The sequence below is a fragment of the Sapajus apella genome, unplaced genomic scaffold, assembly GCF_009761245.1.
Source record: "Sapajus apella isolate SASKATOON/1434 unplaced genomic scaffold, GSC_monkey_1.0 scaffold41, whole genome shotgun sequence".
NCBI lineage: Eukaryota > Metazoa > Chordata > Mammalia > Primates > Cebidae > Sapajus > Sapajus apella.
Window position 1 is genome coordinate 1,340,371 of NW_022436981.1, and position 27,241 is coordinate 1,367,611.

Here is a 27,241-nt window from a genome sequence, read left to right on the forward strand (position 1 = left end):
GGAGTTCGAGACCAGTCCAGTCAATATGGTGAAACCCTGTCTCTACTCAAAATACAAAAAATTAGCCAGGCATGGTGGTGCCTGCCTGTAATCCCAGCTGCTTGGGAGGTTGAGGCATGAGAATTGCCTGAACCTGGGAGGCAGCCGTTGCAGTGAGCCAATTATCGTGCCATTGCACTCCAGCCTGGGTGACAGAGCAAGACTCCGACTCAAAATAAAAATAAAATAATAAAATAAAATAACCTCATGGTATCTAAGAGATGTTTATGTGTAAGCACCTGAGGCTCAGGAGAGGGATCTCAGTTAGAAATACAAATCTGGGGGTTTGGGAACCGTGGGAGTGGGTGATGTTACCCAAGGGGACTGTGGAACCCAAAAGTGAGGGTGGAAGCTGAGAGGTGCTCACATCTGTGGGGAATGAGAGGAGAAGGAGTTCTGCATGATGAGTGAGAGGGAGAGGTCAGAGCATGGGAGGAGCACGGGGGAGAAGGTCCCCAAATCAGGGTAGGAGAGGCCTGGGGGGCAGCAGGGAGAAGTGGGAGGTGGTTCCCACAGTCAGGGAAGCCTTCATGGAGGAGGTGAGCTCAGAGAGCCAGGTGGATGGCCGTGGGGAGAAGTGGAGCCAGGGTGACAGAGACTCTAGATTAGGCACAGGGACCAGTGTGTTGGGTGCCTTTGGAGGGGCCAGTCTGGCTGCAATGGCACCTCCTTGTGTGGGAGGACTGAGGAACAAGGCTGGAAGGGCAGGGAGGGGCCAGATGGTGGCCAAACTGCAAAATGTCTCATAGTATTTAGGCTATTTTCTTCTGACAAGGACAGGGTGTCAGAACAGGCAGAGAGCCACTGGCCTGGCCAGGATTCGCTATGTGGGACAAGGCTGACCTCTGACCTGGGAAATGGACGAAAACCACAGCACTGTGTACCAAATGGGGTCCGTGAACCCGCAGAGGGGCTGGGGGGAGCCATGGGGGTGATGATGGAAGGGGCTCAGGGGCTGCGCCGCGTTCCACACAGTGGTCCCACGTTGGGGATGTGCACTCTAGGTGGCTCTGGGAGGTGCCCAGGTGTCGGGCCAGGGGCCAGTTCTACCACTTGCTCAGATTGGGAGGCCTTGCCTGGGATCATGTGGGTGCCCTGGGAAAAGCAGCTGTGGGCAGGACTGTGTTCAGACCCCATCCCTATCTAGAGGTCCCTTCTAGAAGAGAGGACCTCTGAGCTGTGATCCTGGGGAGTGTGCATCCCAGCCTTGCCTGGACACTGGAAACTTGGGGTTTAAAAAGTGGGGCCTGTGAGTTCTCACCCAGAGAGGCCCTTGCTGGCCTGAGTTGTAGGCGCAGCCCTGGAAGCCTTGGGAGTCACATGGGCTGGCACAACTGTGTTGTGAACTAGCCATTGCTCCTACCACACCCAGCACCAGTAAGCAGGAGAGGGATCAAAATGTTTGGGGCTCCTTGCTCCGCTCTCATTCATTCGCCCATACTCACTGAGCATTTACCGTGTGCCACGTACCACGGGCATCAGAGGTGACTTGCATCATAGGTTGTACCCGCAGGAAGTACAAGGTCTAGGGAGGGTGACAGACAGTGTCAAGAGAGAGCCCAGAATTAAAGTCGGGAGACGCAGGTCTGGACCTGACGCAGCAGGTCCCTTCCCAGCAACTGAGGGCCAGTCTGTCCCTTTCTGGGTCTCCAGGTGAGGGAGCTGAGGTTCAATTTCTGAGGTTCATCTCTAAAGTTTTTCTTACCTGCAGATTCCTACCTGTGTCCTGGGACTCATCCTCACTTTGGGGAATTCTGGCCGAGGTGGGGAGAGATTTGGCTGGATGGGGAAGCAAAGGCCAATTCTGTAATCAGTCAGTCTCGGGCTTGGGTCCTCCTTGCGACAGGGATGGGCACTACCTGTTTCAGCAATAGATACGTTGTGTGTGTCTTTGGGGGTGAGGTATTTGTGGGCCTCGGGTTCCCCACAGTGTACAGAACGGAGGCTGGGTAGCATTCTGCCACTGCGCATGTGCGTTTGTGTCAGCAGAACTCAAGCCGTGCACTGGTGGATGGATGTGTCCACATGTATGTGCCTGCATGTGGGTGCACACGTTATTGCATTTGTGTAGAATATGCAGCATGTCTGCAAGTGTGTACAGAACCACAGACGCCTAGAATGTCAAAGCATTGCTATTGATGATAACCATGGCAGTAGTAATTCTAATGACGACAATAGTTAGCACTTTAGGGTCTACTGCATGCCAGACACTGTCCTAAGAACTCTCATGTTTACATGTATATTCCTCACAGCAACACTGTGGACAGGGAATCCTGATTTTACAGTAAGGAAACTAAGATTCAGAGAAGCACACTTTCTAGCCCAGCTGGTGACCACTAGTTGGTAAGTCTTAGCACTGGGACTTGAACCCAGGCAGCTCATCCCGAGATCTGAGCTCTGAGTCATTTAGTCTGAGGTCTGTGAGCTTAACAGAGAACATACAGGCCAGAGAGAGCAGATGGTTTGTGCAGGATCAGAGAGAGCCCGGAGTGTATGTGTGTGTGTGTGTGTGCACGAGCGCACACGTGCGCACGTGTGTGTGTGCACACTCACTGTCTGGGCCACGTCAGCAGGTGTGCCTGTGGGCTTATCAGTGTGCAGGGCAGTCTCTGTGTGTGCCTCTGGATGAATATATGGGGTACAACATGTTTTGCCAAGCACTTTAGGACAGCAGGGTGAAGCAGAGATCTTCCTTCATCAAGGGGAGAGGAGCAGGGAGAAATGGACGGACCTATTTTTTCTTTCTGTCTTTTGGCTGGCCTGAACCAAGTGCTGAGCCCAGGTGAGGCCTATGTGGGGCCTCCCAAATCTGACTGCATCCTAGAATTACAGTTTTGGGGACTCTCCACCCACAGGTGGAGATTCTGCAGCTCAGGGCAGTCAGGAAGTCTCTGCAGGAATACCCTCTTCCCCGCCACCTTTTTGGAGGCACCTTCTCTAGAGCTACCTCAGTTTTCTCAGTGCCTGATGTGCGAACTTCCTCATAACACCAATCATTTAAACTATGAGCACCTGCAACTTTGTCACCTGGACATGTGGGAAGCCAGGAGGAAAACAGTGTGAAAGCAGGCACAATTTAAAACTATCTATTGTTCTTTGGTGATAGTTTTTTGTTTGTTTTTTCACACACCTGGCTTTCTTCTTAAAGACATTTAAAGTGCAAATTAGGAGTGGTGGGGAAAGCGAGGGCAAGGGCGAAGGAGGCTAGCAGGTGTGTGATTTGGGGGAGGGCTGTTTGCCTGCCTTTTCGGGTTGCCTCTGGCTGATAGCACTTCAGGTCAGCATTCCTGAGTACACAGACACTGCCTGGCAGCCACCAAAGCATTTACCTGCCACGTGCTGGGCAGTGTGCTGGGGGCTGGGGGACAAAGAACAATAAAGCTGCCCAGTCCTGCCCTTTTGGAGCTCGGGGTCACGAGGGGTGAGGTGGAGATGCAAAGGTTGAGAAAGATGTTTACAGTCGAGGTCCATCAGGGAAATAACAGAACACTCTTATCTGCTCTAGCCGGGAACTTGCAGGGGAGGAAGCTGGAGCAGTCTCAGAGGTGATATTTCACCACCTGGTGTTGAGGAAAAGCAGGTGGCCACAAGTGGTGCCCAGTCTGAAGGGCAAGAGCACTCTGGGATTCAGTGCCATCCTATGAAAATCTGCTTGGCAGCTGAGCAAACTCTGGCTGGAAAGCTAAACTCCGGCACCCACAGGTGCTGTGAAAGGAGTCTTTGGGCAATGATGGTGCCCCTGTCCCTTGGTCTCTCTGGGTGGGCCTTAGACCCCTAACCCTTAGTACAGATGGGACTAGCTCAGAAGGACCCTAGACAAGAAGCTGAAAGGGAAATCAAGGTGGGAGCAAAGCCAGTCCTATTAGAATGTTCTCTCTCTGGCCTGCTCTGCTGGAGGTTCCGTGCAAAGTCTCTGTACCTTCATTTGACATCAGCAAGGGATGCTGGAGCTCAGTGTCCCAGGCCCCCTCCTTTCGGAGGAGCTAGCCCAGCCAGTCCTCGCTGCCCACTATAAAAGCAATTTCAACTGGCCTCAGTCTCAGGAAGAGAGTGGGGTCGGGCTGGGAGAGGTTTGGTAACACCCTGGGTACCATTTCTATCCCCACATGCCTGAAACACCTCCACTTCATGTGAAGGGCATGGAGGCACAGGGCAGAATTCTTCCTGAAGGCGATGAGGCAGCGGCTCCGCCCAGCCCCGTACACAGGCTGCCTGGTGGCTCAGCCTTTGAGGGGGCAGGGAAAAAGCCACTTTCAAGAAATGACTTCAATTTGCCCCTCCTCCCACGAGTCCATCCGTTTCCTCATTTGGAAGAGTGATTTAAAATTAGATACTAAAATGGCTCAGAGAGCACAGCATTTACTCCATGGCAGGCACTGTTCCAAGTGCTGCACATCTTGTAACATCCAGTCCTCATGACCACACTTTGAGGTGGGCACCATTATGACCCCCATTGTACAGAGGGGGAAACTGAATCTCAGAGAGGTGCAGTAACTTGCTCCAGGTCACCCGATTTTAAGTGGTGGAGTTGGGATTCAAACACCAGCAACTGGGCTCTGGAGTCCCACCTTATGCCACATTGTCACCCAGATCCCAACACTTCCTGTGATGAGGCAGGAGTGCCAAGGCGGAGGGGTGCAGGGAACGTTTCTGAGGCCTGATGAGTAGCATGGAATGTAGCTGGAGAGACAGGCAGCACACAGCTGCCGTCACATGGCAAGGAACTCTCTCAGAGCACAGAGCCGCCTTCCTGAGAGAAAGGGTTCCCCAGTCCAGAACAACCCTAAGCTAGGTAGGGCTAAGCCAGGAAGACTTCCTGGAGGAGGTGAGTGGCCAAGGTCTCAGCAAGGAGACCATGGTGTGAGAAGTGCCTGAGAGGAGGAGGAGGGGGAAGGGTGTTGGAGGCCAGAGCCTAGATTCTGAGGCAGGACCTTGGGGCGGGTGGTCTGCACCCTCCTCCACCCTGCCCGACCCCGCCCACTTGCCCGGGACGCCGGCGCCGCAGGGGCTGTGAGCGGTGGGTGGCCCCGGAGACGGAGCTGTCGAGTCTGTGCCTGACACCTCTTTTCCCTCCACTCTCTTGGTCTCTTTCAGTTGGAGGAGGACAGACTCTCGGGGCACTCCCTCCCGCGGTACAGCCCCCTGCGACGACTGGCGTCCTCCGTGTTCTCCTCCTCCACGCTGGAGACGGAGCATTACCCTCACCCCGGCGGCGGCGGCTCCTCGGGCTCCTCCGGTTCCCTCATTCAGCGCAGCCGCTCGGCCGAGAGCAGCCCCGTGCGGGCGCCCCACCGGCGCCACGCGCCCCTCGCTGCTGGCAACCACAGACTCGTGCCCTCGGTGCTCCGCATCTCGCGGTCCCAGCTGCAGCAGGTGTGGGCCCGGTTCACCCACAAGACCTAGGCTGGGCCCCCCCCCCTCCTGGAGGGGGCAGGTGGGGGGGGGTGGGGAGCAGGCAGAGACCATGGTTCCTTCCCAGGACGCAATAATCACACACTCACACACGCCATCCCACCCCATCATGCAATACAGCCCCCGAGAACGTTGGCCCAAGGTACTGTAATACTCCCACCCCAAGCAGAGTCTCCGTCCCACCCCACATCAGCTCCCTCTGTAGGTGCCAGCCAAATGGTGCAGGGAGGGGTGGGGCTGGTGGTGCCGTTTCCTGGACAGGGCAGGTGCGCTCAGCTGGAGCCACTGGTGGGCTGGAGTCCGGTGGAAAGTGAGGTGTCAGGGAGATGAGGCCTGCAGGGCCAGAGGCACTCTGGCATGGGCTTTGTTATGTTTAATCTCTGATCTCTTGGCATGGCTGGGTCTGATCCACCCCAAGGGGCCGGCGGGAGACCAAGACCCCTCCGTGTGTGTGTGTGTGTGTGTGTGTGTGTGTGTGTGTTCCTGTGTCCCTGTGTATGGGATGGAGGCCAGGCCAGCCAGGTTTGGAATGTGGTGGGGAGTGTCTCAATGCTCAGTGATGGGGGGAGGCAGCCCTGTGACCTAGTGAGCCCTTCCTAGGTCATTGTTATTGAGGACAGAGTTCCTCCCTCACACATCTTACCCCAGGAAGGCTCGGTCCATGGTAGGCTGCCCCTCCCCCAAGACACCTGTGCCATCACTCCCTGGTAGGACTGCTTGTCTGTCCTCGGCACCTCAGGAGCTGAGGATGGATGAGAGGGGCCTGGGATCCACCTCTCAAAGCAGGCTGGAACCTAGCAGCGAGGAGACCCAGCTTAGCAACAGTGGCAGCACAGGTGGTTGTTAAGGATGAGGCAAGAAACTGTGCTCGGCAGCAAAACCAGTGTCTCAGGACAAATCCCAGGTGGGAGCAGCCCCACCCTCTGCCCTTCTTAGAGGGTGACTCCTTCCTGTAGGTGCTTGGTCAGCCCCCAGGGGTGGTGGTGAAGACACAGCAGAAGAGAGGCAGGTGGGATAGGGATCTGGACACATGGGGGTGGGGAAGGGTCAGGATGCCAGCTTGCTCATGCCTCTTCTGCCCATTTCTCAGCCCCCAACCTTCATTGCAGGGAGCCCAAGGTTCCCTTTCTTCATTCATCCTGCCCACGTCAGCCAGCACCTCTATTCCCCTGGGGAAGGGGGTAGTAGTAGAGTGGGTACCAGAAAGGGCAGTGCCTGTATGGGGAGGGGAGGAGGCCCGAGGATTTGCAAAATGTTTATTTCAGTAAGACTGTGTCTGTATGTTTGCTTGTGTGCATGCGCATACACTTGTGTATAAGAGTGTGCTTACGAACGAGCGTTTGTGCATGTGGCAGGGCTGCCATGGATAAATGCTCAGGTTGTGCACTTTGCAATTCCAGGAAGTGTTATTTGCACAGACCTCAATGTGACTGGCACGTGGCGAAGTTGCATAGTGCTCTATGAGTGTGTGGGCACGTGTGTGTTAGGGAGCCAGGAAGATGTCTATGCAGTCCTGGTTTCCTATGCACCTTCTCTCATCCCAGCTTCACTCTTTTACCCCTCTCTCCCGTGACCTCTTCTTGGCCCATCAATTCCCCAGATGTCTCTGGTTAGAGTAGAGGCCTCAGGGCCTTGGCCCCTGCCTGGGGGTGCCATAAGTGTGGTGGGCAGTGCCCTGGAGCCAAACTGTCCACACAGATGGCCAGCATCATGGTATGGCTCATCCACGCCATCCACAGGAGCCACTCCATAGCCACACACTTCTTTCCCCAAAATCTTGCGTTGTAAATAATTTTATTTATTTATTTATTTATTTATTTATGAGGATGTCTGGGCCAAGAACACCTTCTCCATCTGGCAAAAGCCAGATTTGGGTTCTAATACTTGTGGCCTGCCCCTACCCCCACTTCAGCTGCTCACTTTTGAATCTCCCCAAACCCAAGCCTCTGCTGCCCTCCGGGCTGTTTTGGATGGCTTTTTGCACCCTGCTCAGGCAGTAGGTAGGAGAGGGTCAAGGGAGACCCTTTAGGAAGGGACAGAAAACAAAAAGCACAAAGGTGAGGGGGTGAGGCTGAACAGCGGACCCCACTCCCCTCCTGCTGGCACTGCCTCCCCCAACCCCCTCCTCTTACCCTCCTCCCATCCACCCCAGGTAGTGGCACGAGGTGAAGTGAAGGAAATCTGCCTGCCATCTGCTCATAAGTCAGGAGCAATGTGGGCAGGGACCCTCCTAATCTGGGGTTGGATGAAACCGAGCACTCTGTTATCCAGCATTCCCTTCTAGAGGTTCCACTACCCAACCCTGAGCACAGCTCCATCTCAGTGACCATAACCCTGAGGTACTCTAAGATCCCAAAAAGTGCCTTGTAATATATCAAAGATGACGGCACTGGCTTCAGCCTCATTTTAGCATCACATCCATGTTACTGTTTCCAACGCCTTTGGAGGGGGAGATCCTGCAGCATTGAGAAGGTGGCTGAGTTTTCAAACACACCCCCCTCAGAACTGACATCTGTGGGAGAGTGTGTGTCCTTTAAAGCAAGGCCACGATTCAAAGCATGTTGTCCTTTAGGGGGACATCTTTTTGTATATCCTCCATGGTGGAGGGGAGAGTGTTTTGAAGCCATAAAGCTCTGAGCTAACACGAGGTGATCTTAATAATATTATTATTCTTTTCGGGGTGGCTTTGACTCTTGGAAATTGCTAAGGTCATCTAAGCCACTTGTGTTGGATCAAGTTCACATGAAGCGCGGCAGAGCCTCACGTGGTTTGGGTCGAGTTGCCTGTCTCTGGTTTCCAGGCTATGTGGGGGCTGGGAGCCTGCAGTATTTTCACTTGTTTTCTGAAGCATTTCCCAAGAGAAGGCCAGAATGTTGCAAGATTGACATCATGCTTGGGGAAAGCGCATAGCCTCCTCAAGGTCAGCTGTCTGTTGCATTTTGAAAACAGTGTTTTCGCACTTGATAGTGGTGCATTTAGTGGTGGCTTACAATTATTTGTGATTTTATTTAATAGCCACTGGCACACAGTGCTTATTACGTGCCAGGCAGTGATCTAAGCACTTTACAACATTAACTCATTGAAACCTCCTAATAGCTTACGAGGTAGATCCCAGTATTATCTGCATTTAACAAATTAATCAGAACATTTTATTTACAGGAACATATAAAAAACCCACCCATCCCGAATAATCCGAGGTCTTGTTTGGTAGGAGTTTGTGAAACGTCTTGGTCTGTGTATTGGTTGATTGATTGTCCTTTGCGGTGGGCTCCCCTCCTCAGTCTATAGAGAAGAGGGGAGTTGTTGGCAAGCCATATTTCCTTCCTTTCCCATTCCCACCTTGCCATGGATTGGCGTCCAGATGGCAGTTACTCTAGAGTACTGGGGTTGGTTGAAATGACTGGACCTTGTCTCTCCAGAGACCCCCAACCCCTCAATCCCACATGGCCCCAAGCATCCCACAGCAGTTCTGGAGATCAGGTGGGCAGAGCAGGTGTTAGCATGAGAAAGCAGGGACTCCAAAGCCTGATCTCAGATGGACTGGTCAGTTCCTAGGAGTCAGGCTCACAGACGGGGAAGACACTGGCATCTGTGAGCACTGAATGGGTGTCACCAACTCATACATCAACAAGAGCCGAACAGTGTCAGAGAAGTGGCAGGTTCGGGGACTGTGGTGAACAGGGGAACTCCCATGCCCCTGCCATCCTCAGCTCAACCAATTGTTGCCACTATCTTCTAATTTTTATTTGAAATCTCCCAATTTTTAATTGTTGGCATCTAATTTTAAAAAGAAAAATCACTCTGTGAACCAAACCAAAATGGTTTCCAGGCAGAGGCGACCTAAACTCATTCTGCAACCACTGTGAGCCCGAGGACTTCCCACACCACCCTGTCTCCAGACCTGCAGCTCTTGAAGGGTGACAGTGTTCCTCCCCAGGAACTCGAACCCGGCCAGTGGGGATATGTGGTGTGTGCTGTGTGTATACATGTGGTGTGCTTAAGTGCCTGAATGAGTGTGGGGGCCAGTGGACCTTTTTGTGTGAGTGGGGGCCTCCTGGTAGGACTGGTATTTTCTCCATGGGAGAGGGCATGTTCTGAGAACCCTGGGTCGGTGACAAATGCTCTAGTAAATTCTCGATAACTTAATATACATCCCCCACACACTCAAGGCAGCTTGGGTCACAGCAATAACCACTAAACACTCTCATCCCAACCGCTAACATCCTGAACCCCACCATCTCCCTTTGCATTTCCAGTTTTGGGGAAAACAGACACAGCCCTGCCCAGTGGGTAGGGGATGGTGGCACCTCTGAGCCAGGCTGGTCCCAGGACCCTGGACTGGCTCTCTTTTCTGCCCTGCCTAGTTCCCTTTTTCTGGGGAGGAGTGGTGCTGTCTTGCTCAGGCAGTGGTGGGGGGAGCCTTGGCCCCTGGGGTAGGCAGAAGGAGCTGTGTAAATGTATCTATATGGAGTGGGCGGTGGAGGGGACCACCAGGAGGGTGTGGCTCTGATGGGGGTGGGGGTAACTCCAGCTGTGTGTGGGGGGGCCTGGAAAATGCTGTTTCCTCTGCTGTCCTTGGGTTGATGTGGTACTTGGGGATGGAAGTATAGATCTCTCAGGAGGTCCTGAACCCCAGCCCACCCTACCCCAAACTCCACGTAGACCTGGGACACACTTAAGGGACAGGAACCAGCCTACCCCGTATACAGTCAGCCCCTGAAAATGTCAAGCACCCTTCTCCCTAAGGGAGAGGCTCCAGGTCTGAGGGCCACGCCCCTCCGGTGTCCCTCTGGTTCCCCACACACCATCCAGTGAGCGTCCCAGCCCTAGAGGCCCAGAGACTGCCCGCTTCCTCCAAATGAGGGGTGGGGAAGGAGTGGAGAGGAGGGGAAATGGAGCCCGCAGGACTCCGAACCTTCCTAGACTCTCCTCCACTCCACTCCGCCCTCGTTCTCACCACGCACCCTCCCTCCCTGCACAGGCTGTGGGGGTGCGGGCAGTGGGGTCCGCCTGGCCACGCACTAACCCGCCCTCACACCCACACTCACACACTCTCTGTCCGTAGCTACGCGCACTTTGCCCACTCTCCGGACTAGCTGCCCCGGCCGGGAGCACACGAGGACGGCGCAGCTGGGGCGCCCCCGAAGGTCCCCCAGTTAGGGCCTCCTCCACCCGCCCGCCCCCGCGGCCAGCGCCACGAATGTACGGCCCGCCCCCCATAACCCCACAGCGCCACAGCGCCCCGCGGCGCCCCGCACTCCCCGCCGGACTTCGGCCCCGCCGCTCCAGCCCCACCCCACCCCGCCGCCGAGGCTTTCCCTGGGTTCGTGTCCCCGCCGCCCCCACCGCCCCAGTCTTCGCGCCAGTTTTCGTTTGCTTTTCCCTGCTGCCGCTGGCAGCCGCTGGTTCCCTGGCCCCGGGGCGGGGGGGGCGGGCTGGAGTGGGGCTCCCCTCAGTGCTGCCAGGCCGGGGTGCGGAGGGGGGTGGGGGAAGGCGTCCGGCTAAGTCTCCAGGTTCGGAGGGCCCTGTCGCCCCACCCCTGACTCCTGTTACCTCACCGCCCACCGGGCTGTCCCCCACCCCCGCCCCAACAATTGGCCTTGCAATTGGATGCCAAAGAGCCCAGAGTTGAGGGGGGCAGAGCTTTGAGACCAGGTGTCTCAGAACCACCCAACAGCCCCCTTTTTGCCCACGCCCCGGTCCGCATCCCCTGCCCCATCCCACCCCACCACTGTGGGCCCTGGGGGTCCCCAAACATGCCCCCCACTTCTAGCTCTTCCCACACCCCCACCCCCGAAAATAAAACTCAGGGACCAACATCTGCTTCCTTTGCACTTGCTCCGTCGACACCGCTCCCCGTTAGGAGGGGCTTCCGTGGGGGAGGGGGCGGGGCTCCGGGCCTCGGAGTTCTCAGTGTTGAGCGAGGAGAGGGACTGGCCCCTGCCCCCGGAGGAGCTGGACTGGTGGGAGAAACTCAGCACCGGGGCCCAGCTGAGCCCCTGCCTCCAGGGACCCGGGGATCCCTCAGGAGAGGCTTTCTAATTGCGGGGTGGGGGAGGGATAGGAAGGGGATTAGCTAGAGGACCCTCTGGGGTCCTGAGTCCCAGTCGGTTTATTCCTGAGCCTTCCCCTCCCATGGTAAGTCCCTCTCTCGACCCCCCTTTTGTACCGCAATAATACTGTATTATACGCTTGCACTATTCCCCGACCCTGGCCAGCGGAAGCATGCACGAAAAACTCAAAACCACACACACACACACACACACACACACACACACTCACACACACACGCACACACACGCGCACACACGCACACGAAGATGGGACGCTTTTTTTCTTCCTCTCTCTCTCCGGGGTGCGTCCTCCTTAGTGTACATAGCGGCGTCGGGGGGGTGGCCCCAGGCCCGGATAGAAAAGCATGCACTGAGTCCCCCGCCCCTAGACTGCGAGTACTGTACAAATCCAGCACTTGAAACCGACACGCACACGCGCGGCGCCGCCACGGGGGTGGGACACGGACACGCACCCACACGCACACGGCCGCGCACGGGCGGGGAGGGGGCGCCCCTCCGTCACGCGTCGCTGTGCGAGGGATCTTGTGCCTTTTTAAGTCCCTGTATGTTAATGCAGACAATCCGGAGAGCTTGTGTACTACCAAATCCTGATTAAAGACGCCTTCCAGGAACCTGCGCCTCCGCCTGCTTTCTTTCACCCTCCCCCTTCCTTTCCCAGCCCTCAATGTAGACCCAGTCTCTGAGGCCCCCCGGCTGGGCAGAGGGCAGGGCTGGGCTAGACTGTTGCTGACTTCGGGACTGAGGAGTGGGCAAGTTGGGGTCAGTGGATGAGTTTGTCCACACCTTAGCGGGGCAGCTGGATGAGGAGGGCATCCCAGAGGTTTGGGCCTAGTTGGACTTGAGTAACCCTCGCCCTGCTGGCAGTCTCCTTTCACGGAGCAGGTGGGAAGGGAAGGGGTGAGTGGACTCTGGGCTCTGGGGCTCAACTCCAAATTGCTAACTTCCGGGTGGGGATGGAGGAGGTGTGGAAGTAGGGGACTGGGCCCACCAGGCCCGGTTATCAGTTCTCTATGGGATCAGGCTTTTTTTTTCTTTCTTTTTTTTTGAGATGGACTCACTCTCTGTGGCCAGGCTGGAGTGCAGTGGTGCAGTCTCGGCTCACTGCAACCTCCACCTTCTGGGTTCAAGGGATTCTCCTGCCTCAGTAGCTGGGACTATAGGCGCTCGCCACCACATCCAGCAAAGTTTTGTATTTTTAGTAGAGACAGGGTTTCACCATGTTGGCTAGGATCGCCTTAATCCCCTGACCTCCTGATTCACCGCCTTGGCCTCCCAAAGTGCTGGGATTACAGCTGTGAGCCACTGCACCCAGCCGGATCAGGCTTTTGAGATCAAGTGTGTGGTAGGGCTGGGAAGCTAGGATGCCAGAGGCCTGTGAGAGGACACTGCACTGAGGAGCCTCCCCCTGCCCCTCTGCTACAATGGGTGATCTGAGAGATATGGGAGAGGCAGCCCTGGCCTTGGGGGTGCCAGGGTGGGAGTGGCCTGCCAAGGAAGGACGATGAGACTGCCAAGCATGGACTGTGAGAACCTGGGGTGGGGGGTGCAGGGATGGAATGTGGGTTGAAGGAGAACTTGGTCAGCGAGAGCAGTGGGCCACTAAGAAGGAAAAATGGCAGACTTCTAAGACTGCAGAGAGAGGGTTAAGGTGAGGAGGACAAAGTAAAAGAGGAAGGTCCCCCACCCCCCACCCCATCCCGGCACACTGTCAAACAGGAAGGCAGAAGGGCAAGCTACAGCTGCATTCCTGAAGCCCTAGGGCATTTAGAAGATGCCCCCCACAGATTGTCAGCTCCTTGGCCTGAGGCAGGCAGGGGTGGTTTGGGGACACTGAGATGCCGGGTCAAGTGCGTGCAGTTCTGCATAGACCCAGGGTAGGTGGCCACGTTCCCGCGTCAACTTACCCCTTCTGCCACCTTCCCCTTCCCTGGCACTCCTGGGTGTGGGGTGGGGTGGAGGGAGGGCTCTTGGCCTGGCAGAGATGCTTGGAGAGTGGTGATGCAGACAGACAATTGGAGGTGGAGGATCTGGGAAAGGTGGTACTGAGCTGCGGAGCTGACAGAGGTGATGCCGGGCACATCTCATCTCCTGGCAGGTGGACAGGGGCGTGGGGAGTGGTTCCTTCCTAGTGGAGGAGAGGATGTGGGAGGCATGCACCAGGCAGTTTCTGAGAGAGGAGGAGGAGCTGCTGTGAGAGGCACAAGCTCCCCACCTCAGCATGGGACGAGTGGGGTGTTAGGGCTCACCCTCCTGCTTTTGCCACTCATCCCTGCTCAGCCCTGCTTCTTCACCTCCAGACCGTGGGCCAGGGTGCAGTGCCTGAAGTCTGGGCTTGGCTGTGGTCCAGGCAGGAGTGGCTCCGTGCACCCTGTGTGGGGATTAAGGATGGGGCCATGTGGAGCCCCGTCCCCAGTGTCATGTCAGAGAACTTTCCCCAAGGCCATGAGAGCCCTGTTTTGCTGGTGGCAATTGAAGATCAGAGTCAGGCCCATCCTCTCCATTCACTTTTCCTCTTTACTGGAGTAAACATGGACTTGAGCTGGGCTCTGGAGCTGGTAGGGCCTAGCCCTCTAGATGGGGCTCCGTGGATTGGGGGGAAGGGCTGGGGCTTCCATTCTCTCCGAGGGTCTCAGTTTAATTGGCCTGTCCTCTTCCTGGCTCCATGGCCCAAACCTTACCATATATGCCTTCAGCTGAACTTGGAATTACTAAGGAGCTTAAAACAGCCAGATTTCTGGGCCTCACCTCTGACCTATAGAATCTGGGGGTAGGACCCAGGGCTGTGCATTTTTAAAAAGCAACTCTGGACAATGCTGTGTCAAGCCAGGCCTGGGAACCACAATAAGCAGATTAGAATCATAAAGGTTGCTGCCCTGAGAAGGGAGAAAGAAGGTGTGAACTTTTCAGACAGTTAAAGGGCCAGACACACTGAAGGTGTCTGTGGATCACTGGCTGAGTGAATGAACTCAAGATCAAACAGGCAAATGAATGAAGAACTCGCTGTGCATCCAGGAGAGGCAGGGAGAAGGTCAGGCTATTCTGAGGAGTGATGAACTTGAGCCCAGGCTCTGTCCCTCCCCAGCCCAGAGGCAGATGAGGGAACCGCAGAGGGACTTTGAAACCGAAAACCCAGCATGCCTAGGTTAGTTTGGGGGTGGCAGTGATCCTTAGGGCAAAGTTGTCCTCACTCCGACATGAAGGGCTCTTCCTCCCAAAAGGCAGAGGGTTCCAGGTCTCCCCACATGGGACTGAGTGGGAGACACTGGAAAGGGTTTCGGGTCCTGGGCCACCCTGGTGGATGTGCTTCACAACCTGGGCCAATACCCAAGTCCATGTCCCTCTCTGTGCCTCAGTTTCCCAGTCTGGTTTTATGACTGATCATTGATTTCCAGTTCTCATTCCTCCTCTCTCCCAGGTAATAGGAAGGGAGGCCTTTGAGGCAGAAGGAGAAAGGGTTCCACCTACAACCATCCAATGTGAACACTCTGTGTGTGTGTGTGTGTGTGTGTGTGTGTGTTGGAAGGGATCCCAGCCTTTATATGGGGACTTTTCAGAGAGATTCAGGGCCTGGTCAGAGAGCAAAGGAAAGAGTGTCTCTAACCAAGGTGTCAGGGATTAGACAGGGACAATGGGCAAAGGTTCTGTGGAGAATGGGTGGCCCGGTGGAGTTAAAGGCCATCCCTACTGGGCAGGATGTGTCTGCTGCCAGCTGGGTGAGTTCAAAGGTGGTTGGGAGAGAAACATGCTCAGAGCTCTCTGTCTGCCTGCCTGTCCCTGACTCTCAGTGCCAGCACCCACCCACCCCATGGTCCCCACTCACCCGGGAGCTTACAGCAGCTCCTCCACCTCTGCCCAGCCATTTTCTCTAGCCGCAACGTTGATGATGAGCAAAGTGTCCAGGAGCAAGGCCTGGCAGAGTTAGTACTTAGTGTTTGCTAAATGAATGAATGGATTAATAAGAACGAATATTGTGTAGAAAAAGAAAATTCTCTGGACACTTCCAGCCTAGATGTGGAGAGGACAAAAGTGAGTTCGTTTTGTTGTTGTTGTTGTTGTTGTTGTGTTTTTTGAGACAGCGTCTCTCTGTCGCCCAGGCTGGGGTGCAGTGGCGCGATCTTAGCTCACTGCAGCCTTGATCTCTTGGGCTCAAGAGATCCTCCCACCTCATCCTCCCGAGTAGCTGGGACCACAGTTGCACACAACCATGCCCAACTAATTTTTGTATTTTTACTGGAGACAGGGTTTTGCCATGTTGCCCAGGCTGAGAGGACCCTAGCAACCCTGTTTGAGCTAGGTAGGGAGCTTTCTTAGAAACTTTCCCTGGCTCAAACAGCGTTGCTGGGGTCCCGTTGGAATCTGAAGCTATCTTCTTGCGTCACCCCCACCATAGCCTCACTGATGGTCTGATTGCAGGGAAGATCATCGCAGTTGGGAAGGGGAGCAGCCACAGCCCTGGACAGATTCTCAGCCTTGGGGGTCTCTGCCTTCCCCTCCACCAGCCTTTGTGCTATTTGCATGGAGGCCTCAGCTGGCAGAGCTCCCTTCTTTTCCCACACCCAATTCCCCGTAGGTGTGGCATCCAGTCTTTTCTGGGGTTGGGGAGGAGGCCAATGACCTCCAAACCAAGGTGACCAGAGCAGGAGGTGGGAGGTAGGGGCGAAAGAGAGCTAACATTTGTTGAGCAACTGCTATATGCCTTTGCTTATATGACCTCATTTATGATCACAACCTTTGTGGAATGTGCATATCCCCACTTCGTTTCCTGATATAGAGAAAATAAAAAACCATGTCTATTTTGTTCAATACTTGATCCATAGATTCTTAGACTGTAACATGGTGACCGGGACAAGAGACATTCAAAGACCACTTCTTGAAGGAGTGAATGAAGAAACCCTCAGGGATCTCTGTGTATCAGGAGAGAGGACCCTATAAATACCTGCATGTAGAATAATAGGTGGGAGAGTCTCTCACGAAAGGATGTGGAAAACAAGTAGAAAAGGGGGAGTAAGTAAAGCTGCTCGGTGGGGGGACAGGAAAGTTGACAGGAAGGCTTTGTCTCTTCTTTGTTAAGATGAGGAGCTGTTTGAACTGGTCTTGGAGGAAGAGTAGGAAGTTATCATGTAAAGAGAAGGGGTAAGAGGGACTCCCAGGTGGAGGAAACTGCTGGGCAAAGTGTGAGATAGAAGATGCACTTAGGGAACGTCTGATGAGCTTAGGGAACTTCCGGAAGCATCGGAATGGGTGGAGCATAGGCGGGGGCAGGGGACCAAGGGTGTTGCAGTAAGTAAGGCCAGAGCAGCTGTTAGGAGCCAGATCACAGAGTGGGGTGGGGGATTCATGGGCCAAGTCAAAGATCTGAACTGTCTCAGGCCGGGTGTGGTGTCTCAAGCCTGTCATCCCAGTGCTCTGGGAAGCCGAAGTGGGTGGATCACCTGGGGTCAGGAGTTTGAGACCAGCCTGGTCAACATGGCAAAACCCCATCTCCACTAAAAATACAAAACAATTAGCCGAGTGTAGTGATGCGTGACTGTAATCCCAGCTACTAGGAAGGCTGAGCAGGAGAATCACTTGAACCTGGGAGGCAGAGGCGGCAGTGAGCCAAGATCATGCCACTGCACTCCAGCCTGGGCAACAGAGCAGTACTCTGTCTCAAAAAAAAAAAAAAAAAAAAAAAAGATCTGAACTCTCTCCTAAGGACTGTGGCGGCCACAGCAGATTTGAAGCAGACACAGATGGAATTAGATTAAGGTTCAGGAAGGTCACTCAGGCCGTACAGTATGGAGAGAGCAGCTCAGTAGCTGGGGAACCACTAGGCAGGACAAGACTATGCTCGTGGGCCTGAGGTAGCAGACACAGAAAGGTTTAAGAATGATGCTTGGCAGGACTCCTTGGCAGCGTGAGTGGGCAGGAAGGTGTGCAGGCAGGATATCCCTGGAGCCTCTGGTCTGGATGGGCTGCGTTCTGCTAGCTCAGGAAGACAGAAGCCCAGTGTGCTTGAAAATGCTAGCAAAGTGCTGGACATCGTCAGCACTGTCCCACCATGGAACAAAGCTGTGTCAGCCCTGATAGGCCCCGGACATTGAGGGTGCCTGGGGATGTCTGTGTATTCAACAGGGTGGAGCTAGAGAAGGAGCCAAGTTCCTGACAAGGTGGTTAGGCCTTTCTAGTCTGGAAGGAAGGAGGCTAAGGGAGACATGGCAAGAGCCTAGAAAACCAAGAACAGGTTTGCCATCACACTGCCAAGGGCGCTACACAAAGCTCTGAAGAGGAAACCGGAATGGAGCTTAAGCATACCTGTCGAGGGTTGGACAAATTCCTGGCTGAGAGGGTGGATTGCAGCTCCAGGGGCCCAGGCTGCACTTTTAAGGGTAGAGGACAACCCCACCTTTGTCCTTGTCCAGCACAGGATCTGGTGGCCCTGGACAGCCAGCTCTCTGGCCACAGAGAAACTGCACACCCTGAGGTGGGACTGAGGGATCCAGGAGCCAGCCCCGGCACAGGCCATCGGGAGGTGGTGCAGACACTTGCTGCCCGTCTCTGGGCCTGGCTTTCTCTGTGAAAGGAAGGGCCCATCTGCATGGTGGTCCTGGTGCCTCCCAGTTTTCATTTCCTGTTACTGTTCCTGGCTTAGGTGTAGGATACACATGGTGAGGAGAGGGGCTGGGGACATGGAGAGGCCGGGAGGCAGAAAGGCCACCAGGGTCAGGGCCTGGGACTTCAGGGACCTAGAGTGTGGACACAATCATTCATCAGAGGCTTGCTGAGCACTCACTAGGTGCCAGAGACCATTCTAGGCCCTAAGGACAGAGCAGTGAACAACAAAAACCCAGTGCCTGCGGCTGCCTATCTGGAGCTCACAGTCTGGTAGATGAACCGGGCCTGTGGGTCTCCTAGCTCCTGGGTACAATTGAAGTTTTCCTGGGCCCAGGAGGGTGGGTGACTTCAGAGGGTCCCTGTGTGTGCCCTTGCAGGTGTTCTCCGTGGCGCCCCCGTTTGAGGTAAATGGCCTCCCACGAGCTGTGCCTCTGAGTCTGCCCTACCAGGACTTCAAGAGAGACCTTTCCGATTACCGAGAACGGGCTCGGCTGCTCAACAGGGTCCGGAGGGTGGGCTTCTCGCACATGCTGCTCAGCACCCCCCAGGTCCCACTGGCTCCCGTTCAGCCTCAGGCTAATGGGAAGGAGGAAGAGGAGGAGGAGGAGGAAGAGGAGGAAGAGGAAGAAGACGATGAGGAAGAAGAAGAGGAAGAAGAGGAGGAGGACGACGAAGAGGAGGAGGACGAGGAGGAAGAGGAGGAAGAGGCCGCTGAGGTGGCAGTGGCCTTGGGGGAGGTGCTGGGGCCTCGAAGTGGCTCCAGCAGTGAGGGGAGTGAGAGAAGCACTGACCGGAGCCAGGAGGGCGCCCCATCTACGCTGCTGGCCGATGATCAGAAGGAGTCCAGGGGCCGGGCCTCCGTGGCCGATGGGGACCTGGAGCCTGAGGAGGGCTCCAAAACCCTGGTGCTTGTCTCTCCTGGCGACATGAAGAAGTCGCCTGTCACTGCCGAACTGGCTCCTGACCCCGACCTGGGCACCCTGGCTGCCCTCACTCCTCAGCACGAGCGGCCCCAGCCCACAGGCAGCCAGCTGGACGTATCTGAGCCAGGCACCCTGTCCTCCGTCCTCAAGTCTGAGCCCAAGCCTCCAGGGCCTGGGGCAGGACTGGGGGCGGGGACAGTGACCACAGGGTCCGGGGGTGTGGCAGTCACCTCCTCACCCTTCACCAAAGTTGAGAGGACCTTTGTGCACATTGCGGAAAAAACCCACCTCAATGTCATGTCTTCCAGTGGACAAGCCTCTCGGCCTGAGGAGTTCAGCGCTGGGGGCGAGCTGGGTCTGGAGCTGGCCTCTGATGGAGGTGCTGCTGAGGAGGGGACCCCAGCACCCTTGGAGAACGGCCTTGCCCTGTCAGGGCTGGATGGGGCCGAGATAGAGGGCTGTGCCCTGTCTGCGCCCCCTGAGGAAACGCCCTCAGAGTTGGCCACAAACTCACTGCCCAACGGCCTGGCCCTTGCAGACAGGCCAGCCCCGGTGTCCCCGCTGGAACCAAGCCCTGAGAAAGTGGCCACCATCTCCCCTAGACGCCATGCTATAGCAGGCTCCCACCCCAGGAGCCGTATCCCCGTCCTGCTGTCTGAGGAGGACACGGGCTCGGAGCCCTCAGGCTCGCTGTCGGCCAAAGAGCGGTGGAGCAAGCGAGCCCGGCCGCAGCAGGACCTGGCGCGGCTGGTGATGGAGAAGAGGCAGGGCCGCCTGCTGTTGCGGCTGGCCTCGGGGGCCTCCTCCTCTTCCAGTGAGGAGCAGCGCCGTGCCTCCGAGACGCTCTCAGGCACGGGGTCCGAGGAGGACACGCCTGCCTCTGAGCCAGCAGCGGCCTTGCCCAGGAAGGCCGGGCGGGCAGCCGCCACCCGGAGCCGGATTCCCCGCCCCATCAGCCTCCGCATGCCCATGCCTGCTGCAGCCCAGCAGCCCCCCAGCAGATCCCAAGGCGCGGCCCCAGCGTCGGACACAGCCAACACCAGCAGGTGAGAAACCGCTGTCAGCCCCAGGGTGGGCAGAGGGTGACCACAGGCCTCCACCAGCAGGGGCTTCTCCAGAACCAAGGTCAGGGGCTAGGGAAGATCAGGAGGGACCCTCAGTGACACCTCCTGTCCAGCACCTTCCAACTGTGCTCTGCCTCACCTCACTCTGATTTGGGTTCCAGCCCTGTCACTGGGCTCAGGGCAGTGGCTTCAGTGAGTACGTGTGGAGGGGGTGCTGGAGAGGCCAGGCTTGGAAAAAGCTGATGGGGGCCGATGGGTCCACACACAGCCAGCCTCTGGTGTGCCATGGGGCATTGGAAGCCAAAAGATAAAGCCCAGAGCTTTGAAAACTCCTTGGGAGAAAACATTTTGTATTAATATAAACATAGGTATATTCTAGATTAGAATGCAAAATCCATGAGAATTTTAAAGGTGAAATGAGGACCTCAAAGAAAGCCAGCAGCAGGTTCTTCCAGCAGCAGCCTGGGAGCATGTGGCTCCTTGTGGTCCTGCCTAGAGGGCAGAGAGCCAGGCCTCAGTTTACCCATCTGTGCCATGGTCTCAGTCTCAGCTCTTGAGGAGGCAGGACTCTAGTGCTCAGTGCTCAGGAGGATTCTGAAATATTTCTCCTTGTTTTGTTTCTTTACCCTCTTCTGCTCTCAAGCAGGCTCCAGTTGCAGAAGCCCCCAGGGTCGGCCACTGCTGCTGACCTCCGCCCCAAACAACCTCCTGGCCGTGGCCTGGGCCCAGGGCGAGCCCAAGCTGGAGCCAGGCCCCCCGCCCCGCGCAGCCCAGGCCTTCCCACATCCGCGTCTGCGCGCAATCCCAGCGCGTCCCCCCGGAGCCAGTCCCTGTCCCGCAGAGAGAGCCCCTCCCCCTCGCACCAGGTCCGGCCCGGGGTCCCCCAGCCCCGGGGCATCCCGCCCGCCCGGGCCCAGCCTGATGGCATCCCTTCCCCCGGGGGCTCCAAGAAAGGACCCAGAGGGAAACTCCAGGCTCAGCGCGCAGCAACCAAAGGCCGGGCAGCAGGCGCAGAGGGCCGGGCTGGGGCCAGATAATGACGCCCGCGGCTCCCCGCGGCCCCCCACCCTCACCCCGGCCCCCCACCCGCAGCCGGCCACACTGGAGCAGCTCCCAGCACAGCCTTACGCGCCCGACGCGCACTACCCGCGGCCCCAGCTTTCCGCCTGCACCCGCGAGGACGCGCGCGAGCACACGCAGCGCCCTGCCAGCCCTCAGGGCAGGTGGGGGACGCGGCACCGCGCCACGGGGAGAGTCCGCCTCCCCTTCCTCGCCCCGTGTCCTCTCATCCTCCTGCCGCCTGTCAGGCCGGCCAGCCTCACATCAGTCTCTCCGCCGCCCCGGGAAGGCTCAGCCACTTTTCGAGGACTCCACTTCTGGGGACACCCGGTTCGTTTGCCCACCAGGCCTAGGCTGCTCTCCATGCTCCCCCAGCAACCTCTGCCTACACCTCCTGCGGCGCCTTGCCCTCCTCCGACCCCTTTCCAGCCAAAGTCCCCCTACGCATTCAGAGAAGCAGCATCAAATTCCAGAAGTGGAGGCTTCAGCCTCCCGGCGAGGGTCCAGCCCCACAGTCTCCTGAGAGCCATTGCGGCCAGGGACGGCCTCTGGACTGCCAGGCTGGGGTTGGGGACCCAGGGAACATCAGTCTACTCAGGTGTGAGGGGGCAGGTCTGACCTGCCCCAAAGTTGGCTCCATCCTGGACACCTCGGTGGGAGGCAGTGGGCAAGTGATTTTGGAGATTGGTGGGCAGGTGATTCCGCTGGGGCGGGGGGGCAATGTGCTCCCCTGCACCTTTGGGGTGCAGAAACCTCTTGCCTCCTAAATTTGGGTGGAGCCTCTGTGGGAACCACAGGAAGTGTGTGGGCTGCCTTCCTGGGCAAGTATTTCCCAGTGGGAAGTTGGAGGGGGCTTTAACAAAGTTTTACTCCCTCCCCTGTTCCCCTGATCTAGTGCTCAGGACCCCCATATCAGGAATTCCTTCCTGTCATCTAACCTCACTCCTGCCTACTGCAGTTCCAGCCAACCTGCTCTTTCATGAGTTCAGTGCAGGTGGAGAGTGGTTGGTTACCATCTTTGCACTGGCCTTTTGGAGATTTGGGGACTCAGTTCTAGTGGTGTCACCCTCCCTGTCCTCCCGCCTGTGGGAGGGAGGGAGGGCTGGCTCAGGCATTGTCTCCCGAAGTGGGCAGAGAGAACAGAGGCAGACTGACCAACAGACAGCTGGCACCTGGAGGCAGAAAGGCCCTTCTACCTTCCAGATTGTATGCTTGAGTAATGGGTCCCCAGCCCACGCCCACTCTTCCCTCAGCTCACTCTTCAGCCTGTTCCCTCTTGCCTCGACTCCAGCCCGTGCAGCTGCTCTGCTCCAGGAATGGATATGGGGACTCTTCCTGGGTTCTGGCTCCTGCATAGCTCACCCCACTTCATCATGAGCCTCAACTGCCTACGTCTGGGGCAAGCAGCACACCGGCTGCAGATGGGACAGCCAGCCCTGCCTATCTGGACAGGCCCCATAGCCTCTGTCCCCTGGCCTAGGCTCTCTGTCCTTCCCTGAGTCACAGAGAGCAAGCCAAGGCATCCAGGGAAAGAGGAAGAAAGGCCTTAGTGTGCCCCAGCAGTCTGGCTGCATCCAGCCACCATCACCCGGAAGGATGCCCACGAGGCAGCTGACCTTGAAAGCAGCCTCCCCCTCATGAAGAGTCAGCAGCTTGGGCAGCCACTTCCAGGCCGGGGTGGTGGCTTCTCTGCAGACCAGCTGAGGGGAGGACTCCTGGGTGGACAGCCTTTGACATCCACCCCACGCTGATGCAGAAGCTCCCAGAACACTCAGGAAACTTCTCCGGACAGAGCCCTTCTTGTCAACTTGAGGCCCTCCCAAGACCCTCTACTGCCCTCTGAGTCCAGCAGAGGGGATGGAGGAGGGGCCACTGCCTCCCACCTAGAGCTTCTCCGAATGACAATCAGCTCGTGCCAGGTGGGGACCAGGGCATGACTCCTGGTGCCCAGGCCCTGGGCCTGCTCCTTGCCACCAACCGAACCGTGAATGTAGGGCCCCCAGCCTCACCTCTGCCCCAGGACCAACAACACCCTGGTTTGTAGCTGGGAGGAAGAGGGGGGCCTGAGAGAGCCCCAGGTCCATTCTACCCCCAACTTCACTCAGCACTGGAGCTGGCAGAGAGGCAAAACCCAGTCTGCCCTTGTGATTCCAGACCTCCCTAGGGCTCCCAACTGACCTCAGGCCTCTGAGTCACTGAATGTCACCGGTGTCACCAGGCGAGATAGGGGAGGGAAAGCGGGACAATGGGGAGGGAGTCACCTAGGGGACTGCCTCTGTGCCTCTCCCCGGGAAGGATCCAGGGCAGAGGAAGCCACATCTCCCGGTGCCCCCAACCCCAGCTGCAGCCTCCTCCCCCTGAGCATTCATTCTCTCCACCAGGCCTCCAGGTCCTGAGCCCTTTCTCTGTAAAAGCATCACACCACCTCCCTCAGCACTTCCCCATCACAACAACCTATGTCACTGAGTCAGATGCAGGGTCTGCTCACCCAGACACATGCCTTCCCTCCCCACCGCACCATGCACGAAAGGGGCACAGTGGGGGCGGGGGGCTGTGCCCCAGGCTCCCCATTCCCCAGCTCCTCACAGGGGCCTGGCTTGCCCAGTCTTCTCAACTCCAGGGACCAGCCCTGGTGGGCATGGCGTGGGGAGCAGGGAGTTGCCCTTCCCCTCCCTCGGGAAGCCACCTAAGAATGTTTACATGCCAAACAGAATGTAACACCCCTCCCCATCCCCTTCCCAGTCATTGCATGGCCTCTGCCCATCCTGCGCCTGTCCATCCCGCCCCAACACCCTGGAAGCCGCTGTCAATGATTAGATCGGGTCTCGGAAGGGAAGTAGCCATCACACCATTAAAAAGCCTGTGGACGTTTCTCTGTTGGCCTGGACTCTTCTTCCCTGCGGGAGGGCAGGCAAAACCCAGCTCTTGGGGCTGGAGGCTGGGCAGAAGAGTAGAGCACAGCATGGTGGGCAAGTGTGAGGGACTGTCCTGGAGGCAGGGGAGGAAATGAAAGCTCAGGACAGACACAGGTAACTTGCTCAGGGTCACACAGGAGGATGGGGACTGTCCTGCTGTCCCTCTGACTGCAAAACATGTGCTCTCACAGCCCTCTGGACACTTGGGCTAGAAACTCTAAGTCTGGTTTTCTGCAGAGATCAGGAGGAAGAATTTTTTTAATTGTTTGTACAAATTGCTGAAGTACATGAGAAATTTTGTTACATGTATATAATGTGTAGTGACCAAGCCAGGATGTTTACAGCATCCATTACCCAAGTACAATACATTTTGGTTAAATATAATCACCTTACTCTGCTTTTGAACATTGAATTTATTCCTTCTATCTCACTGTATGTGTATACCCTTTACTATACATATATATGTATATATATATATATATATATATAATTTTTTTTTGACACAGAGTCTTATTCTGTTGCCCAGGCCAGAGTACAGTGGTGTAATCTTGGCTCACTATAATTTCTGTCTCCCAGGTTCAAGAGATTCTTGTGCTTCAGCCTCCTGAGTAGCTGGGATTACAGATGTGTGCCACCATGCCTGGCTAATTTTTGTATTTTCACTAGAAACAGGGTTTCCCTATGTTGGCCAGGCTAGTTTTGAACTCCTGACCTCATGTGATCGGCCTGCCTTGACCTCCCAATGTGCTGGGAGTACAGTGGTGAGCCACCACACCCTGCCTGCACCCTTTAATCAGCTTCTCTTCCTCCTTCCCATTCTCGAGAAATAATTTTCATTACCCCAAAGCTAACAGACAAAAGTGGGTGTTTGGAAAACCATGCAGTATAGCAGTTCATAGGCAAGGTAATTATTATGAAAAAAATCTATCAAAATCACAAATAAGCATAGCTTGTGACCCAGCTTCTCCACTTTAGAACTATATCCTATGGATATACTCACATACTTGCAAAATTACGTGTGCCCAAAGTTATTCACCCTGCAGTATTCTTTGTATAGCTCTAGGAAGCCTCATCTGCACTTGTGAAACCCAGAAAGTTCTGAAAACTGGGATTTCTCCCATTAGATTGGCACATGCTCATTTGTTATTAAAAAAAAAAAAAACTGATGAGACCATTTGTAATTTTTATTAATTCCACTTATCATCCATGTTTGCAGTAGAAATATTAATGTGTTTGATGATGGGGTAGGTCCCATCAGGCTATTATATTTTATATTTTTTTGAAATAGAGTTTCATTCTTCTTGCCCAGACTGGAGTACAGTGGTACGGTCTCAGCTCACTACAACCTCCGCCTCCCAAGTTCAAGAGATTCTTCTGCCTCAGCCTCCCCAGTAGCTGAGGTTACAGGCGCCTGCCACCACGTCCAGCTAATTTTTGTATTTTTAGTAGAGATGGGGTTTTACCATTTTGGCCAGGCTGGTCTTGAACTCCTGACCTCAGGTGATCTGCCCGCCTTGGCCTCCCAAAGTACTGGGATTACAGGTGTGAGCCACCGCACCTGGCCCACCATTAGGGTATTTTATAATATATGGAATATGTGCCGAATTACCTTTTTGAATACATATATAGTTGACCCTTGAACAACACAGGGGTTGGGGCACTGACCCTCTTGCTGTTGAAAATCCACATACAGCTTTTGATTCCCTCAAAACTTCATTAATAGCCTACTGTCAGCCAGAAGCCTTACCAATAATAAACAGTGGATTAACACATATTTTATATGTTTTTTATATGTTATATACTGTATTCTTACAATAAGGTAGGGAAAAAAATATTATTAAGAAAACCATGAAGAAGAGAAAATATATTATGAAGTGGAAGGGATTATCATAAAGGTCTTCATCCTCACTGTCTTCATATTGATCAGGCTGAGGAGGAGGAAGAGGAGGGGTTGGTCTTGCTGTCTCAGGGGTGACAGAGGTGGAAGGGGTGGAGGAGATGGAAGGGGAGCAGGAGAGGCAGGTACAAAACATGTAACTTTTATTGAGAAGAATCAGTTTCTCAGCAGACCAGTGCAGTTCAAACCTGTGTTGTTCAAAGGTCAACCACACATGTATGTACTTCTGACCCCAACCGTTTGGATAAGAGACGGTGAACCTATAAAAGTTCAGAAGAAATCTAAGTGCCCACTTGGGGCTGCTCAGTAGAGCATGGCCCACCCATAAGATGGGGCCCCCACCACGGAGTACTGTGAGACTCTAAAATGAAGGAGGCTAGCTGAATGCTGCGGTGTGTCTGTAGTCTAGCCACTTGGGAGGCTGAGGTAGGAGGATTGCTTAAGCCTAGGAGTTTGAGTCCAGCCTGGGCAACATAGCGAGACCCCTGTCTCTAAAAAAACTAAGTAAATGAAGGAGGTGTCTCTTTGTGTAGTATATGCTATGGACCAGTCTCCAAGACAAAGAATAAGAAAAAAGAATCGTGCATATAATGTACAATTTTGCGTGTGGAAAAGGGGTGAGATGAGTGAGAGGTGTCTGGCTGCTGCGGGGCAGGAGAGCTGGATGGAAAGGGGGCTTTGTTCTGGTGTACATACGGCAGGAGCTTGTGAATTTTGAACCCTAGGTTCACTCGGTGTAAATCTTTCACCTCGTCAATGTATAAACAACTTTGGTTCCAGGCCAGAGTCCTGGGCTTGCTTGAGATCCAAGGTAAAAAGGCCCAAGCTTGCAAAGTCCTGCTCTCCCTCCAAAAAGGCCACCCCCCGACATTCCAGAAACATCATGGCTCCCTGGGACCCTCTTTCCTTTGGCGTGGATGCCAGCATGCTCTAGGCCCTGATTCATCAGCCTTCAGTGTAATCTCCATGTGATTTCAACCTTCCTTCTTGTTTAAACTGTCAAAAGCAGGACCTACTTATAGTAAAAAGACAAATACAAAGGCATATAAAATAAAAGCTCCCTTCCTATCCACGAAGCTGACCACATAGAGGTAACTCTTGCAAATGGCTTGGTGTGTTCCATGTCAGGCCTTCTTTTTCCTGTCTGTAATTAACAGCTTTCTCTTTTTCTGTCTATATGTACATATTTATTATAAATAAAAAGAGCATATTATACCTACTATTCTGAAATATGGCTTTTTTTTTTTTTTTTTTTTTTTTTTTT

The 27,241-nt window shown here is 55.2% G+C and overlaps 1 protein-coding gene across 3 annotated transcripts in view; it reads left to right on the top strand.

Moving 5' to 3' along the window:
• Nucleotides 1-24,037, top strand: part of TTBK1 (tau tubulin kinase 1) — a 45,087-nt gene extending 21,050 nt beyond the window's left edge. For 2 of the 3 annotated variants that reach the window (XM_032299475.1, XM_032299473.1), the window contains exons 14-15: nucleotides 18,497-20,088; nucleotides 20,750-24,037. In XM_032299475.1, coding sequence (XP_032155366.1) covers nucleotides 18,497-20,088; nucleotides 20,750-21,143 — 1,986 coding nt within the window. In that variant the 3' untranslated portion in view covers nucleotides 21,144-24,037. The remainder of the gene's footprint in view (nucleotides 1-18,496; nucleotides 20,089-20,749) is intronic. The other variant, XM_032299474.1, reaches the window with a different exon arrangement.
• Nucleotides 24,038-27,241: the final 3,204 nt, after the last annotated feature.